The sequence below is a fragment of the Capsaspora owczarzaki genome (assembly GCF_000151315.2).
Source record: "Capsaspora owczarzaki ATCC 30864 unplaced genomic scaffold supercont2.16, whole genome shotgun sequence".
Lineage (NCBI taxonomy): Eukaryota > Filasterea > Ministeriida > Capsasporidae > Capsaspora > Capsaspora owczarzaki.
The window spans coordinates 626,845-639,986 of record NW_011887307.1 but is presented as its reverse complement, the minus strand read 5'-3'; the positions used below and the strand labels follow the sequence as shown (position 1 = coordinate 639,986).

General features: G+C 51.2%; 3 protein-coding genes across 3 annotated transcripts; 1 reads left to right on the top strand and 2 right to left on the bottom strand.

Moving 5' to 3' along the window:
• Window positions 1-909: 909 nt before the first annotated feature.
• Window positions 910-2,259, bottom strand: CAOG_07930 (hypothetical protein). Its single transcript, XM_004342965.2, has 4 exons — window positions 1,839-2,259; window positions 1,501-1,604; window positions 1,343-1,404; window positions 910-1,266 (listed from the first exon to the last, which is right to left on the bottom strand). Exons 1-4 carry the CDS (start codon window positions 2,137-2,139, stop codon window positions 1,059-1,061), a joined length of 675 nt encoding a protein of 224 aa, XP_004343015.1. The 5' UTR covers window positions 2,140-2,259; the 3' UTR covers window positions 910-1,058.
• A 247-nt stretch (window positions 2,260-2,506) lies between these two features.
• On the top strand, window positions 2,507-3,438 carry CAOG_07929 (protein tyrosine phosphatase). The gene is made up of 2 exons (XM_004342964.2): window positions 2,507-3,095; window positions 3,188-3,438. The coding sequence occupies exons 1-2, from the start codon at window positions 2,538-2,540 to the stop codon at window positions 3,326-3,328; spliced, it is 699 nt and encodes a 232-aa protein (XP_004343014.1). The 5' UTR covers window positions 2,507-2,537; the 3' UTR covers window positions 3,329-3,438.
• Window positions 3,434-8,384, bottom strand: CAOG_07928 (hypothetical protein). Its single transcript, XM_004342963.2, has 16 exons — window positions 8,258-8,384; window positions 7,969-8,076; window positions 7,665-7,864; window positions 6,857-7,542; window positions 6,677-6,731; window positions 6,449-6,576; window positions 6,212-6,333; window positions 5,482-6,119; window positions 5,193-5,334; window positions 4,984-5,116; window positions 4,769-4,905; window positions 4,476-4,679; window positions 4,276-4,348; window positions 4,107-4,189; window positions 3,832-3,999; window positions 3,434-3,730 (listed from the first exon to the last, which is right to left on the bottom strand). The coding sequence occupies exons 1-16, from the start codon at window positions 8,348-8,350 to the stop codon at window positions 3,536-3,538; spliced, it is 3,165 nt and encodes a 1,054-aa protein (XP_004343013.1). The 5' UTR covers window positions 8,351-8,384; the 3' UTR covers window positions 3,434-3,535.
• Window positions 8,385-13,142: the final 4,758 nt, after the last annotated feature.

Sequence of the window (13,142 nt, the reverse complement as noted above, 5' to 3'; positions counted from 1 at the left end):
CGCCCCAAAATATCAACACGCTCGCTTTTGCCAAGCTGCTTGATAAATGCTGATGCTGATGCTGATCAACATGCCTGGCCTCATGTCATCGTGGACCCCCCCCCGCTTCCCGCTTCAGACATTCAACGCTGCCCACACTGCCACAAGAAGCTGCCGGTCGTCGTCCAGGCAGTGCCCGACGGCAACGACATCCCAGACTCGTGGCGCAACTCCAAGCTGGCCGCCAAGCAAGGCTGGGAGTACGTTGTTGCTTGGCTCGTTGTCGCGCAGCAGCATGCGTTCAACGTCCTCGTCCTCGTGGGGGAGCTGGTTGCATGCAGATCACTCACTCTCCACTCATGCAATGCGGGATGTGATCATCCCCTGATAATTCATTGCATGATCAGGTACGAGTTACCAGAGTTCTTGCGCGCGACCATGGGTGGCGTCGGCGCCTTGTTCGCCACGTCCTTGTACGCGTATGGCAACGGTGATTGGCTCTACCGGTTGCACCAGACACGCTTTGCACGTCACAAAAGTAGGTCGCGTTTGTTCGCAATCACCAGCTTCGTGGATTTTTTTTTGGCGACAGGCATGCAGAGATCGTTCCAAAGTTGTTGTGGCCGCTCACATTCTCTTTTCGCCTGGCCTCGTAACGTTGGTAGTTCTAGGAAGCGTTGCTCTGGGTGTGCCTGCAGTCATTGGAGGCGCTGCCGTTGCTGGCGTCGCATACGGGGCCACACCTGCTCTGTTTCAATTTTGCACGCGGCTTTACCAATCTGGCTATCTCAAATCGAACGCCTTCTTTGAAGATTCTGCACTGCAACTACGTGAAAAGCAGCAAGCGGCACAACAGCAGCAATCCAAGAGCACAGAAAAGCCACCGACAAATGCGCCATGAAATGATTTCAAAGAGAAAACCTTGATGCCATCGAATCAAAACCAATACAGTATCCATATTCCAAAAGAAAGCAGCTCACGAGTACAAAAGTCAGAAAAACAAGGCACAAAAATCACATTAACTGTTCACTATTCAGATGCGATCGCTCCGGTTTGCACAAGACAAGGGAGGAAAAAAATCAAATGATCTTGCCGGCAAGACCGCGACCAATTCCCCAGCCAAAACCGCCTGCACCCGCCATCATGGCGTGGTCCTTCATGCGCTCTCCAGTGCTTGGCTTGTCGTTCTTGACAACAACAACGTTCGTGGGCGGCGGAGGTCCCGCAACCACCACTTGCTGCACGGGCATCTGCTGCGGGTAGGGTTGCTGCGGAGGACCAGCGGGACTGAAAAGACGAGAGAGTGAGTGCAAAATTTGAACAAAACGACTCAGAAAAGGTGCTCGGTCTACATCTATCTTACAGCGGCTCCACAAAGCTGCGCGGGAAGATGCCAGTGCGTCCAGCGAGCGAGCCTTGGTACCACTATCAAAAAACCCCAGCAAACGAGAGCGAATGAGATTGGCCATTGCGTTGCCCAACTAGCAGCAATGTTGATGTGAGCTGTTTTCTTTTTGTTACATCTGCGTCGACTTCCTTGACATTGTCAATCACGTCGCCTGCGTTGAAAGCGAGATCGTCCGGCTCGGTTGACGGATTGTCGTACAACGCGCGCACGCGAAGTCCTATATTTCCCAAAAAAACAAAAACGACCCATCATCATCATCATCATTATTATTATTATCATCACCATCATTGTCATGATCAGTTAGTAATCGTCAAAGTCCATAGTAGCAGAATGCAATGGATCAGCAACAGCAACGTCAAGTGCCGGTCGGTCTTTCCCTCCACACTCTCCACACTCTCCACAATGGCCATTATTCTGATGACAATCTCAATGAGTCGTGACGACCTGTTACCTGCGGGCTGCTGCGGCGGGTAGACCTGCGCCTGGGGCTGCGGATAGGGAGCATGTTTGGGCGCCTTTGCGGCTTTGGGCGCGGGGTACGGCAGCTTGGATGGGGCCGCCGCAGCTACCGGTGGAGGAGCCTGGTACTGCTGCTGCTGCTGCTGGTGCTGGTGCTGGTCGGTGATGCCGGCGCGTTGGAGGTCGGCGCGGACGGCTGCGGCAGTGGCAGGCGACAGGACGCCCTCGGCAACCATAAAGTCAACCTCGCTGAGGAACCGACCGCCGTAAAAGTCGCGAAGACGAGTTGCCATGGTTTGGGGAAGGAGGTTTTGAAGAGAGTTGTTTGTTTGGGGGTGGTGGTGGTGAGTGGGGTTGAGTGGGGTTGAGTGGGGTGGAGTGTGACGTAGTCAAGGGGGAAAACAAACAAAAGACTGCAAATCTGAGAAACTGGCTTCAAAAGTTGAAAAGTTGGAAATCAAAATACTCAACAGAAGTGCAGGAACAAAACAAAAAGGCTCAATGGCAATGGGGAAGCAGCTCAATGGAAACTGCAATGAACTCGGCTCTCAAGCTTCTTCATCTATGAACATCAAAAGCGCATCTGTACCTTGTCATCATCATCGTATTCAATATCAACCATCTTCCCAAGTTACAATTTCACATGAACTCAGTCAACAACAATCTTTCATTGTGTCTCAGATTCTTCACAATGCATTCAGCAGACCCATCCCCCGTCCACGACCCAGACCAAGACCAAGACCAAGACCAAGACCAAGACCAAGACCAAGACCAAGACCAAGATCATAGCGATGACCAAGATCATAGCGATGACCACGAAGACGACCATGATGACCATGATGACCACGACCAGAGGCAGCCAGACATGGTCCGCTTCCGCGCCTTCTCGTCCGTCAAGCCGCTCGTGCCGCCACTCAACTTTGCGATTGTGGCGCCTGGCGTGTATCGGTCGGGCTACCCGGGCAAGAAGAACTTTCCGTTCCTGAACAAGCTCGGGCTCAAGTCCATCCTGTACCTGTGCCCAGAGCCGTACGTTGGCGACAACGCCCAGTTCATCGGCGACCAGACGCTGTCGCTGCTGCACTTTCCGATTCATGGAAACAAGGAGCCGTTCACGCATATTCCAGCTGCCACGCTGCGGGCGGCACTCGTCGCGCTGTTGGACAGCCGCAACCACCCTCTGCTCATCCACTGCAACAAGGGCAAGCACCGCACTGGCTGTCTCGTCGGGTGCTTGCGCAAGATTCAGGTATTTTGTTGAGCTGATGACTTGGACAGACATTGTTCGTTGTTGAGGCAATCGCTCGGACTTACACATCTCGCAATCTCCCAATCTCGCAGAAATGGACGGTAACGAGCATATTCGACGAGTATCAGCGATTTGCAGGGACCAAGGCGCGCATCCTCGATCAACAATTCATTGAAATGTTTGACACACGCGAGCTGGTGTATCTGCTCGAGCATCGTCCGCAATGGCTATGATTCAATTCAAATCTTTTGGGGAGCGGAAATGGTGCAACGAGTTCCCCCACACACCTCGCAACAATTGCTTTTGGTCGTTGCAATGTTAAGTTATTGTTAATTAAATCCCTTGTTAATTTGCTTGTACTTGTTGATCAGCGGGGGTTGATGCATTATCAATCAAAACAAGAAAAGCACAAACCATCAAAAAGCACAAGCAACAGCTGCTCAGCCTTTGGTCGACTTGACTAGCAAGTACCATTCGTTGCGTGCCTTGACTGCTTCAACACGAACAAGGCGCTTGGGGTCATCCACAGCCTTCGCCAAGCCGGATACGACGACATTTCGGCTGGGGAAGGTTGCTTGTGCGGGAAGCGCGGTTGCCATCAATCCCAAGCATTGCAGCGCCGCAATGCGCAGTTTCTGCATCACAGCATCAGCACAATACAACACCTCAAGGAGTGTGAGCAACAACAGAATCACCAAACAAAGGAACAAGCCCGACAGAGTAAAACGAGCTGTACCATTGAATCCGGAGACGTCGAGAGCGCCATCATGTGCTTGATCAGCGTGGGGGTGTGCGAAGCGAGAAGCGCAGGAGCATCAAACAAAAGGAGATAGACCGAGTTGATGGTTGAGAGTCGCAGGCCCACGTTCGCGTGTGAAAGCGACTGGAACAGAAGAGGCAGCAGCTACGAGACGTTCGGCAAGAATTGCGTATTGGAGTGAGGAATAATTGGGAGACAATCAAGTAGCACAATAGAAGCAACCCCCCGCCAAAAAAAAAAAAGCTTTGTACCGAAGGCAGCTCTGTCAGCAAAACCTGCTTGGGGACGTTCTGGAGCATGTGCGAAAGGGCTGTAAGATAGAATTGCTTGTGTTCTGTACCAAATCAGAACGGTCACAAGAATGGTCAGCTCCATGAAGAGGTTGCGGACACACAAAATGCAAGCTGAATCAACACAAACCATCATCTGTCGCGGCATAGCCTTGGACAATCAAGGCCGACTTGGATGTAAAGAGACGCTGCTTGTACATGATCTGATTTGTGTGGGTTGAGCCAATATCACAATGGTCAGCAATCAATCACCGACAAAAAAAAAAAAAAAAAAAAAGAGAAAAAAAAAAGAGAAAAGAACACAACCCCCACAAACAAACTCGCGCTTACCCGGAAGTTTGCTCGCGTGCGCTTGCTCAATACTTCTTCGCTGTCCGTCAAAATGGTATGCATGCTTTCCGCAGCCTGCTGGGCAAAGGAGGAAGGGGCGGCAGCGACGTCTGCTAAGAGCGGAGCTCGAACACAGTCCGTCAGCAGCAGCGAAACCATGCGGTCTCCAAGGGCATGCCCGCGGATGAAGAGAGCCTTGGTAATCTGTCACGCAGACAAGTGTCAACAGGTCGTGAGAATAGCGCAGTTGAAGATTTGTCGTTCGGGGCGCTTCACCCTGAACTGAAACTCACCCAAATCCACAGTGCCAGCGCAGCTCGCTGTTGCTGGTCTTGCGCTGCTGTTGCAGGGGCAGCGGTGCAGGCAGCGCGCAAAAGTTGCTCGAGCTGCGGGAGCAGAGCAGTTTCAACATGCTTGGACAGGTCTTGATCTGCAGGCAGCAATGATGACAGTTAGCGAAGCGCTTCAAATTACTCCGGAATAGGACCATCTCTGGACACACACACACCTTCCAAATGGTTGATGATTGCTCCTGCCATCATGCAGCAATAACGCCGAGTGTCCGCATCGGGCGAATGTAGTGCCAGCAGAGTGATTTTAGGCAGCATTGCAGCGAAATCCGATTGAAGTGACAGGACAAGCTGGCAGACACACAACAATATGAGAATGCAAGCCGCATCCGACAGCTGTTTCCAGGGGATGTGGAGGGGTATTTACCTCACGCGGGCCACAGCAGAGAACTGCCGAAGCCACAAGAATCTTGCGGGAGGTCGCGGCATTCACATCCACCGATCGAATGGGCGAGGTGGTCGGGTCAGTGAGAGCCGCAAAAGCGGTTTGCACAGCAGTGGAGAGTTGCCTACAAAACAAATCAACGCAGTGAGCAATCCAGATAGTCATGCATCGCAACAGCCCAAACCAAAAGTGCATCACAACCGAAACCAAAGTGCATCACATCCCAAACCAAAGTGCATCACATCCCAAACCAAAGTGCATCATAACTCACGACGAGCAATCTTGAACCGAGGCGGCACAAACAATGTTTCGCACAATGCGTGCCAGCGTTTCAACAACTGACTGGTTGGTAGAAACAACACCACCCAATGTTCCTGGCTCGGCAGACAGACTGAAAGCGAGGCTCAGCACGGGCAAAAGGATTGTTTCTGCCAATGTCGACGGACGGAGGGCGACTTCTTGCTGTTGCGACGCACCCTTGGCGACAATGTTGGCCACTGATTCGAGGACAACCTCAAACTCGACTTGCTCGGGCGACGATGATGCTGCGGCCGAGGGCGACGAAGTGGTCGACGTGTCCATCGGCATCGCAACGGCACTGGCCAGCAGCGTCTGCAGCTGATTCAAGAACAAGGGCGCTGTGCGGCGAAGGAGAGGCGGCGTGTTTGAAATCTCAGTGAGAATGACCCAGAGCTGTTTACGAGCTGCAGCTTGCTCGAGCGTCACGGTCGTGAGCGACTCTGAGAGTGAGGTCAGCACCAAATCTGCAACTTCGGCATTGACCGTCACCGCCAGCGCGGCTGTCGCCTGAGTGCGAACAATTTGTTCGAGATCCAACGTGGCCAAGCGCAAAAAGGTTGACAGGCTCGACGAAATCTGTTCGGCAGTGGCTACGCCCTGGACAATGAGCTGTGTGGGTTCAAACGAAGCAAGGATCGAGTCAGAACGCAGGCACCAGGGCAGAACCACACACAATGCACTGGATTCGCAAGTTCACCCACCAATCCAACAAGGCCGGTGATGCCAGCGCAGCGAACGTTCGGGTGCTCGTGCGAGACTGCGCTTTGAAAGATGGAGGCAAGCACGGAGCTGTACGTCGCCAGGGGATGCTGCTCGTTGGTCACTGAGCATTTCAAAAGAGCGAAAACAGTGGCAAACAACAAGAGCAGAGATGAGTCAAAATTGCACATCGCGCTCATGAACTCTGCAAAACCAGGAAAAAAAGTGAGACAACAAACCTTGCAGGCTCTTCGACGCCTTCAAGAAACCAAGCAGCAGATCGAGATTGGCACGCTTCACTGTGACATCTGTGGCAGCATTATATTGCTCCGAAAGCATTGGAATGGAGTTGAGGAGAACAAACTCGCTGCAAGGAGACCAAAAACGCAAAAAGAACGACACCTGGTGAGTTCCAGATCGGGTTTGCCACACAAAAAACTGTGTGGATGACAAATTACGAGGGTTACCATGCGGAACTGCTCGCCACTGCTGCCGCTTGCAAGAGTGAGGCACTCGGATGTGCTATGCACAACAACAACAACATATAAAAGAAACGAAAAAGAAGCGAAACCCGTCAAAAACCACAGATGTGAGACACACACGCACCAACGTGCGACGACGACACGCTCGCAACAATCTAAACTCACCCAGCTTCAGCTCGGGTTCTTTCAGGTGACGCGCGCATTCAACAATCATGGGCTGCATGAAGGTCACAAACAGCGACTGGTCTTGACCGCTAGAAATCACTCGGGAGATGGCCGTCATCGTCTCCAAAATTGCCTTTTCGACGTCTTCTTCACCAGTGTGGAACATTTCGCCGCGCAATTGGGTTCCAATCTCCAGCAAGAAGGGCGCGAGGCCGACCTTGCCAAAGGCAGACGCACAGGCAGTGAGCGTCTGGAGGGATTGAACCTTGGCGCTGGTGGAGGCCAGCTTTTCGAGAATAGTTGGAAGGAGGAAGGGTGCGAGCAGCGGGGACACGACAAAGCAGTCGCGCAGCGCGAGCACCAGCTCCTCTCGAGTGATGCCGTAAGGATCGTTGGGCGGCGGAGAGAAGGTGATTGGAAAGTACACCGACACGACCTCTGCCAGGTCCTCCACAAACATGTTGAACGGGAAGTGGCGGATGGCGAGGACGTGGAGTTTGAAGGCGAGCAGCAGGTTGCGAGGGTCCTTTTCGCCGTCAATGGCCTGAACAAGCCCGTAGACAAAATCGGCGCCGGCCGTCTGTGCAAATCCCAGGTAGCGCTGCACAATCACAAGGAGCAGGTTGAGGGCCGCGTAGCGAGCCCCGAATGGCAGGGTTGGAACGTGCACTTCTGCGAACATGGTTCTGCGGGAGATCAAGTCAAAAGCAACAACAACATGCGTGACATGGATCAAGTGAGTGCCAGACATGACACGCGAACGGCCATCCACCAGCAGGAACCAAGTGAAGTGCGATCAATGGTTTACCGAAGAATGCTGAGAATGTGCTCTTTGCTCAAGTTGGTCTCAGAGGCCAGCGTAGTCAGCGCGTCGAGAACATGCGGGACACACGGCAAGTCGCGCAGTCTGTCGATAAAGAATGCGACGAGCAGCTCGATCTGCACGATGGGCAGCACTCGCGCGAGCGGGACGGAGGATGGGTTTTCGCGATCGACCGCCTTGAGCACCTGCGGATCAGCCAAATCATAGGCACAATCACGTATGAGTTTATGATGCATTTGGATGCGCAGCGGTGGACGATCAACGCCAGGCTATTGAGGGGCCTTGTTACATTGGCAAGGAGCTGCGTGCCGCGGATTCGCAGATCGCCAGCGGACGCCGTGAGTTGCGGCGCAAGGTGCTCGACCAGGGTAGTGAGGCGGGATGTGTCTTCTGCAATCTACAGAGCGAGGAAAACCGCGAGCAGGAGCAGGAGCAGGAGCAGGAGAGTGAGGAGCAGTGCAATGGTGGAGAAGGACACGAGGACGATGAGCACGTCCTGTCCCCGAGTAGTCTCGCTCTCTGTGCGCTTGCTGAAGCCCCAAATGATGAACAAATGCCTAGTGAGAGAGTGAGCTTACAAACTGGGCGAGGCGGAGGGCGGCGTCGCGACCGTCGAGCCCAGGCGCAGCGCTCAACGCTTTGGCAACAAGCTCACTCAGCGCAGCAGACATGGCTTTTGCTCTGACAACAGAATCAAGAATGAGATGCGCACTGAGTATCACTGATAATGCAACAATGGAGACGGATTTTGGCTGGAGAATGGAACGATGGGATGTTGAGCCACAATTCACAGCAACTCGCGTCAATGATCAAGAGTACAAGGTCAGTAGCACAATCTCCATTGATGGTAGGATCTATCACGTCTGCAAGAGGGAGGCTTCAGGTCGTCTCCGTCCAAGCGTTCGTCCAAGAACAAGCAACAGACGATTTTTAGGCAGGGTTTTGCAAAAAGCGTTGTCTCGACTTCTACTGACTCAGCTGGCAACCGACCTCCATCCTACAGTCGACCTCAAGAACCGCTGTTCTGCCTGTTGCTGGACTTTTCCCCGCAAACCACACCCGCCAAGCCGTCAGTCACAGCGCGGTTTGTTTCGTTTCGTTTCGTTTCGTTTCGTTGCGTTTCGTTTCGTTTCGTTTCGTTCCTTCTGGTTGCATACTCTCCAATGACCTTTGCCTTTCCGCCGTTCATAGCATTCATCACCGTCTCGTTCTTGCTCAATGGTAACTTAGTGAACAAGACGTTAACAACAAAGCAACCATGTCAGCCGAGCTTTTTGATCTGCACAATGCGAAAGTGGGACGAGGCAGCGCACTGGTTCCCTCGCTTCCAACTGGCATCAATGCGCAAAACCAGGTCTCACCTGCACCTGCGACATCTCAAGCGCCCCCTTCCCTCTCTTGAGACGCAAGAGACGAGCGAGACAGAGGGGGCGTGAGACAAAATCAAACCAAAAACCCAAAACCACAGAATCCTCCGCCAGCGAAGCGACGCAGGCAGGGAAAATTCCAGCGGCGCCACTCCATCCAGAAAGATCACCGACGAGGAGCCAGCAGCCACCCCACAACATCCAGACGAGCTCACAACGACGACGACGACGACGACGACGACGACGACGACGACGACGACGGGGTCACTTGAGCGAGTTCGTTTTTGTTTTTTTGTTTTGCGTGTTTTTTTGACTTTGGGGTGTTAAAGCACCTGATGCTGAACCAAGCCCAAAAACCCATGATTGCCCATCGAGTCGGCTGATTCACCCACGCAACTGGCAGAGCAGCCACTGACGCGAGGAGGGCGACGGGAGAGACAGCGAGAGAGAGATTGAAACATGCGAACAAAGTGGATGTGGTAACAGAAAAGCATCGCTTTTGATTATGCGCGGAAAGTCATACCATCTGTTTCTCACACTCGTCATCACTCCCAAGGCTCAACGCAAGCGGGAGACAGCAGTTCAAACACGTCCCAATGCCATCGTTGCTGGGGGCCTGACTCGTTTCCAGTTGATACAGGGGACACGGAGGACGGATGACGGGCGACTTGATCATGGCAACAAACCCATCATGGACACACGACACTTGCTGTACAAATTCGTGTTGTCTTTTTTTTACTCCGTCAGAATAGTGTGACATTCAGCCTCACACCAACCCCAACCCTTCCCAGCACATAAACAACGATCTTCACAGACATTGCCGCTGGCTGCGATGAGCCGAGAGGAGAGCGAGAAGTGAACGCACTCGATATTCACAGCTGTTTGTGATTCTTTTTTCGCAACTCATTCCTTCCTTTTGCAACACAAACAGAACAGGTAATGGTCATTCCAAAGCACGCCCCCAAAAGCCGTTCGTTGTGCTGAATCTGTCTGCCGTGAAGAGAGCGTGCGTGTGAGAGTGTTTGCGCGGTGCCGGCTTTGCACCGGTGCTGGCGAGGTATGAGAATCCCAAACGAGGGGCTGGGTTTAGCTGATCTCGGGTGATCAACAAACACAGAAAGCCTTCGCCCAAAACCCTGCTTTTTTTTAATGTTCTTGGTTTTGGGCTTGATTGCGCGATCTGCCGTGTGCTGGCGTGTGCTCGCGTTGAGAGCCCAGCAGCACGCAGCATTCGCAGCACCACATCCAGTCCAGAGGGGTGCAACTTGCCAAGTGGGTCCCTCCCCTTACAAGCAAGCGGGAAACAGACAAACAAAAAAACATCACACGTAACCAACCACCAAACCCGTCTGCTTTATTTTATTTTCCGCATGCTTTTGCGTTCTTGCATTTATCTCGCTTTCGCACGGGGCACCCAAATACTACAGCCTATGTTCAGCTTGGCAATGTTTGATTTATGAAGAGCGAACGGGTCGTGTATGTGTCTGGGGTTTCAACCAAACAGCGACCAATCTACAGAACACGTCAAACATTTTAAAAAGAAAAGGAAAGCGCACCACCATCTAAAAAATCAAACGGCTTGCCATGTAAGCAATCAACACCCCCTTCTCGTTGGTGCACATGTGAGAGGTCGAAATGGCGACAACGAGATTGCCAAGGGAGATGCCGAGCGCCTGACCAAGGGAACGAGCGATAGCGCGCGAAAACCAAGCGACACCCCGAGCCAAAAAGTCACAAGCTTCGACCCACAGCACAAAAAACAAGGGAGCCGTCGTTGCGTAGTGTGTCACACCAAAACAACAAAAGAACGTCTCGAGCCGACGTTGAGCCGACACGGATAATTTTATTTATTTTTGTTTTTAGTTTTTTTTTTTCGTAACGGCACACTCTACTTTTTGCAGTGATTGGTCGTAAGGGTTTTTTCAATTGCTTTTCAGTCTCTCGCCTCCATCGCAACTTCATCTTCACCGCCCCCCCTTCACATCGAGCCTTGTTGCTGCGCACTTTTGGTGCAGTCTCTCTCGCGCCTTTCGCCGCTCGCAGCCCCGTGCGCCCTGGCGCTTTCGCTTTTTGGTTCGGCTTGCTTTTCGCACCTGGATGACACATTCTTTTTTCTCGCCTGACACAACCCCTTTCAGTGGCGTCGACCCCTTGTTCTTCCTCTGGACCTTGTCCTCTCCTTTCCCCCGTCTGTGTTGTTGCATCGCCGTGTTTTTTTTTCTTCTTGTTTGTTCCATCTCTCTCTCGCCGATCTGGTTCGCTCTGCCATCGAGATTGAGGTTTCGGATAGGGCGGGGCTTGCCCCAGCAACGCACACTTTGCAAAAAAAGAGAAAAAAAAAAGAGACGCCGACAAAGTGTGCAACCATTACGGCTTAAAGCACATACGAACAGGCCAAGGCCTGCCGTGTCAGCACTCGACCAGCTTCGGGCATCACCGCCAAAGATGACAGCGCCACCTCGGACGGCGCCAGAATATGGATAGGACTCTGTTGAAAAAAATCGATGGCGTTGCTTTTCCAACCTTTTTTTTTTTTTTTTTTTTGTGGTTTCGGGATTTGTCGCATGCAGCGGCGCATTTTTGTTTTATTTTTATACTGTTTTTTCAACTATTTTTGTTTTGTTTCGTTTTTTTTTTTTTTTTTCGATTCTCGCTTTCCAATCACGACATTATCGCAGCGCATTGTTACGAAAGGTCTTTTTCTGTCTGTTTTCCCCCCCACCATCGTCATTTCACCAAAAGCGCAGCCTCGCGACTGGCGAGATGTGAGTTTTTGCCGCTTTTCGTCAAAGTTCGCACGATTTCCTCCGTGTTTTTTTTATTTGTATTATTTTTTCATTATTATTATTATTTTTTTTTTTTACACTTCGGCACGTACACAATCGTCCGTCCACAAGGCAACTGTGGCAGCCTCAGTGTCACGAGTGTTGGTTCTTCTTTCAAGGCTTTTTTTTCCCCTGTTTTTTTTTTCGGGGTTCTTTTGTTTCGTCATTTTCGGCTCACCAGCTAGACTTCCCAGCCTTTGCTGTTTTTTCGCTTTCTTTTCTTGTTGCAAAGGGGACGTTTTCGGCTGTATCACCCTGTTTATTTTTCATGTCACCCAAACCTTAACGCAAAAAAGCCCCACTTTGAAAACGTGTTTGATTGCTTTTGGTTTTTTTCGTCTTTTATGTTGTTTTATGGTTTTTGTGTTTGTTTTTTACATGACAAGTTGAGTTGCTGTCGAAAACAGCTTTTGTTGGCGCAAACAGCAGTGTCGCATGTCTCGAGTCGTTTTTGTTTCTTCTTCTTCTTTGTATTTGCTTTGCGGGTTTGGATTGCTGAGCCACACAAGCGAGAGTGCTGCACACAGCAAAATCCGTCGTGATCAAAAGATTCGTCAAAGTTTCGCACAATTTTAAGTTTGTTTGAAATGGCTGCGAAATTTTACTTTTTGCTCGACTTTTTTTTCTTTATTTTTTTCTCGTTGTTTGTTGTTGTGATTTGTGATTTTGCACTTTCGTGAGACTTTTTCGCCCAACCACACTCACGTCACACTGGGCATGTGTTTCCCCCTCCCCTCTCCCCTCGTGTTTGTGGTGCGAAATGGGAAGCAATCCACAAACCTCAAAACTGAGTCCGCAGACACACCGGACACGCTCCTCGACTGTTCTTGCGGTTCCGTTGTTCGTGCCGAGTGGTTTTTTCCCCCTTTCAGTGTGAGTTTTTTTTATTTTTTTTTTTTGAGCTTGCACCCTTCCAATCTCAACTCCAACTCGAGCCGTGGAAAGCATGAGACTGAGTTCTGATTGCTTTGGTTTTGCTGCTGTTTTTCGGTGTCGAGATCTACTTGTCGCTTTTTTGCTTTCTTAGTTCTTGTTCACTTTTTTTTTTTTTTTTTTCGTTTCTGTTGGTTTGTATTCGCGCTCAATTGCTAAATCTTGTTCCCTCTTTTTTTTTTTTTTTTTTTTTTCAAAATCCTTTTGATCTTGAGTTGCTGCTTTCGCCTTCCCCCCCCCCTCTTCCCTTCCGCTCTTGTTTGTTTGTTCGCTGCTCGCTCGCATGCGTTCACCTGCTCTTTTCGTACTCTTGCTCGTTTGCCCTCCTCCTCCACGAC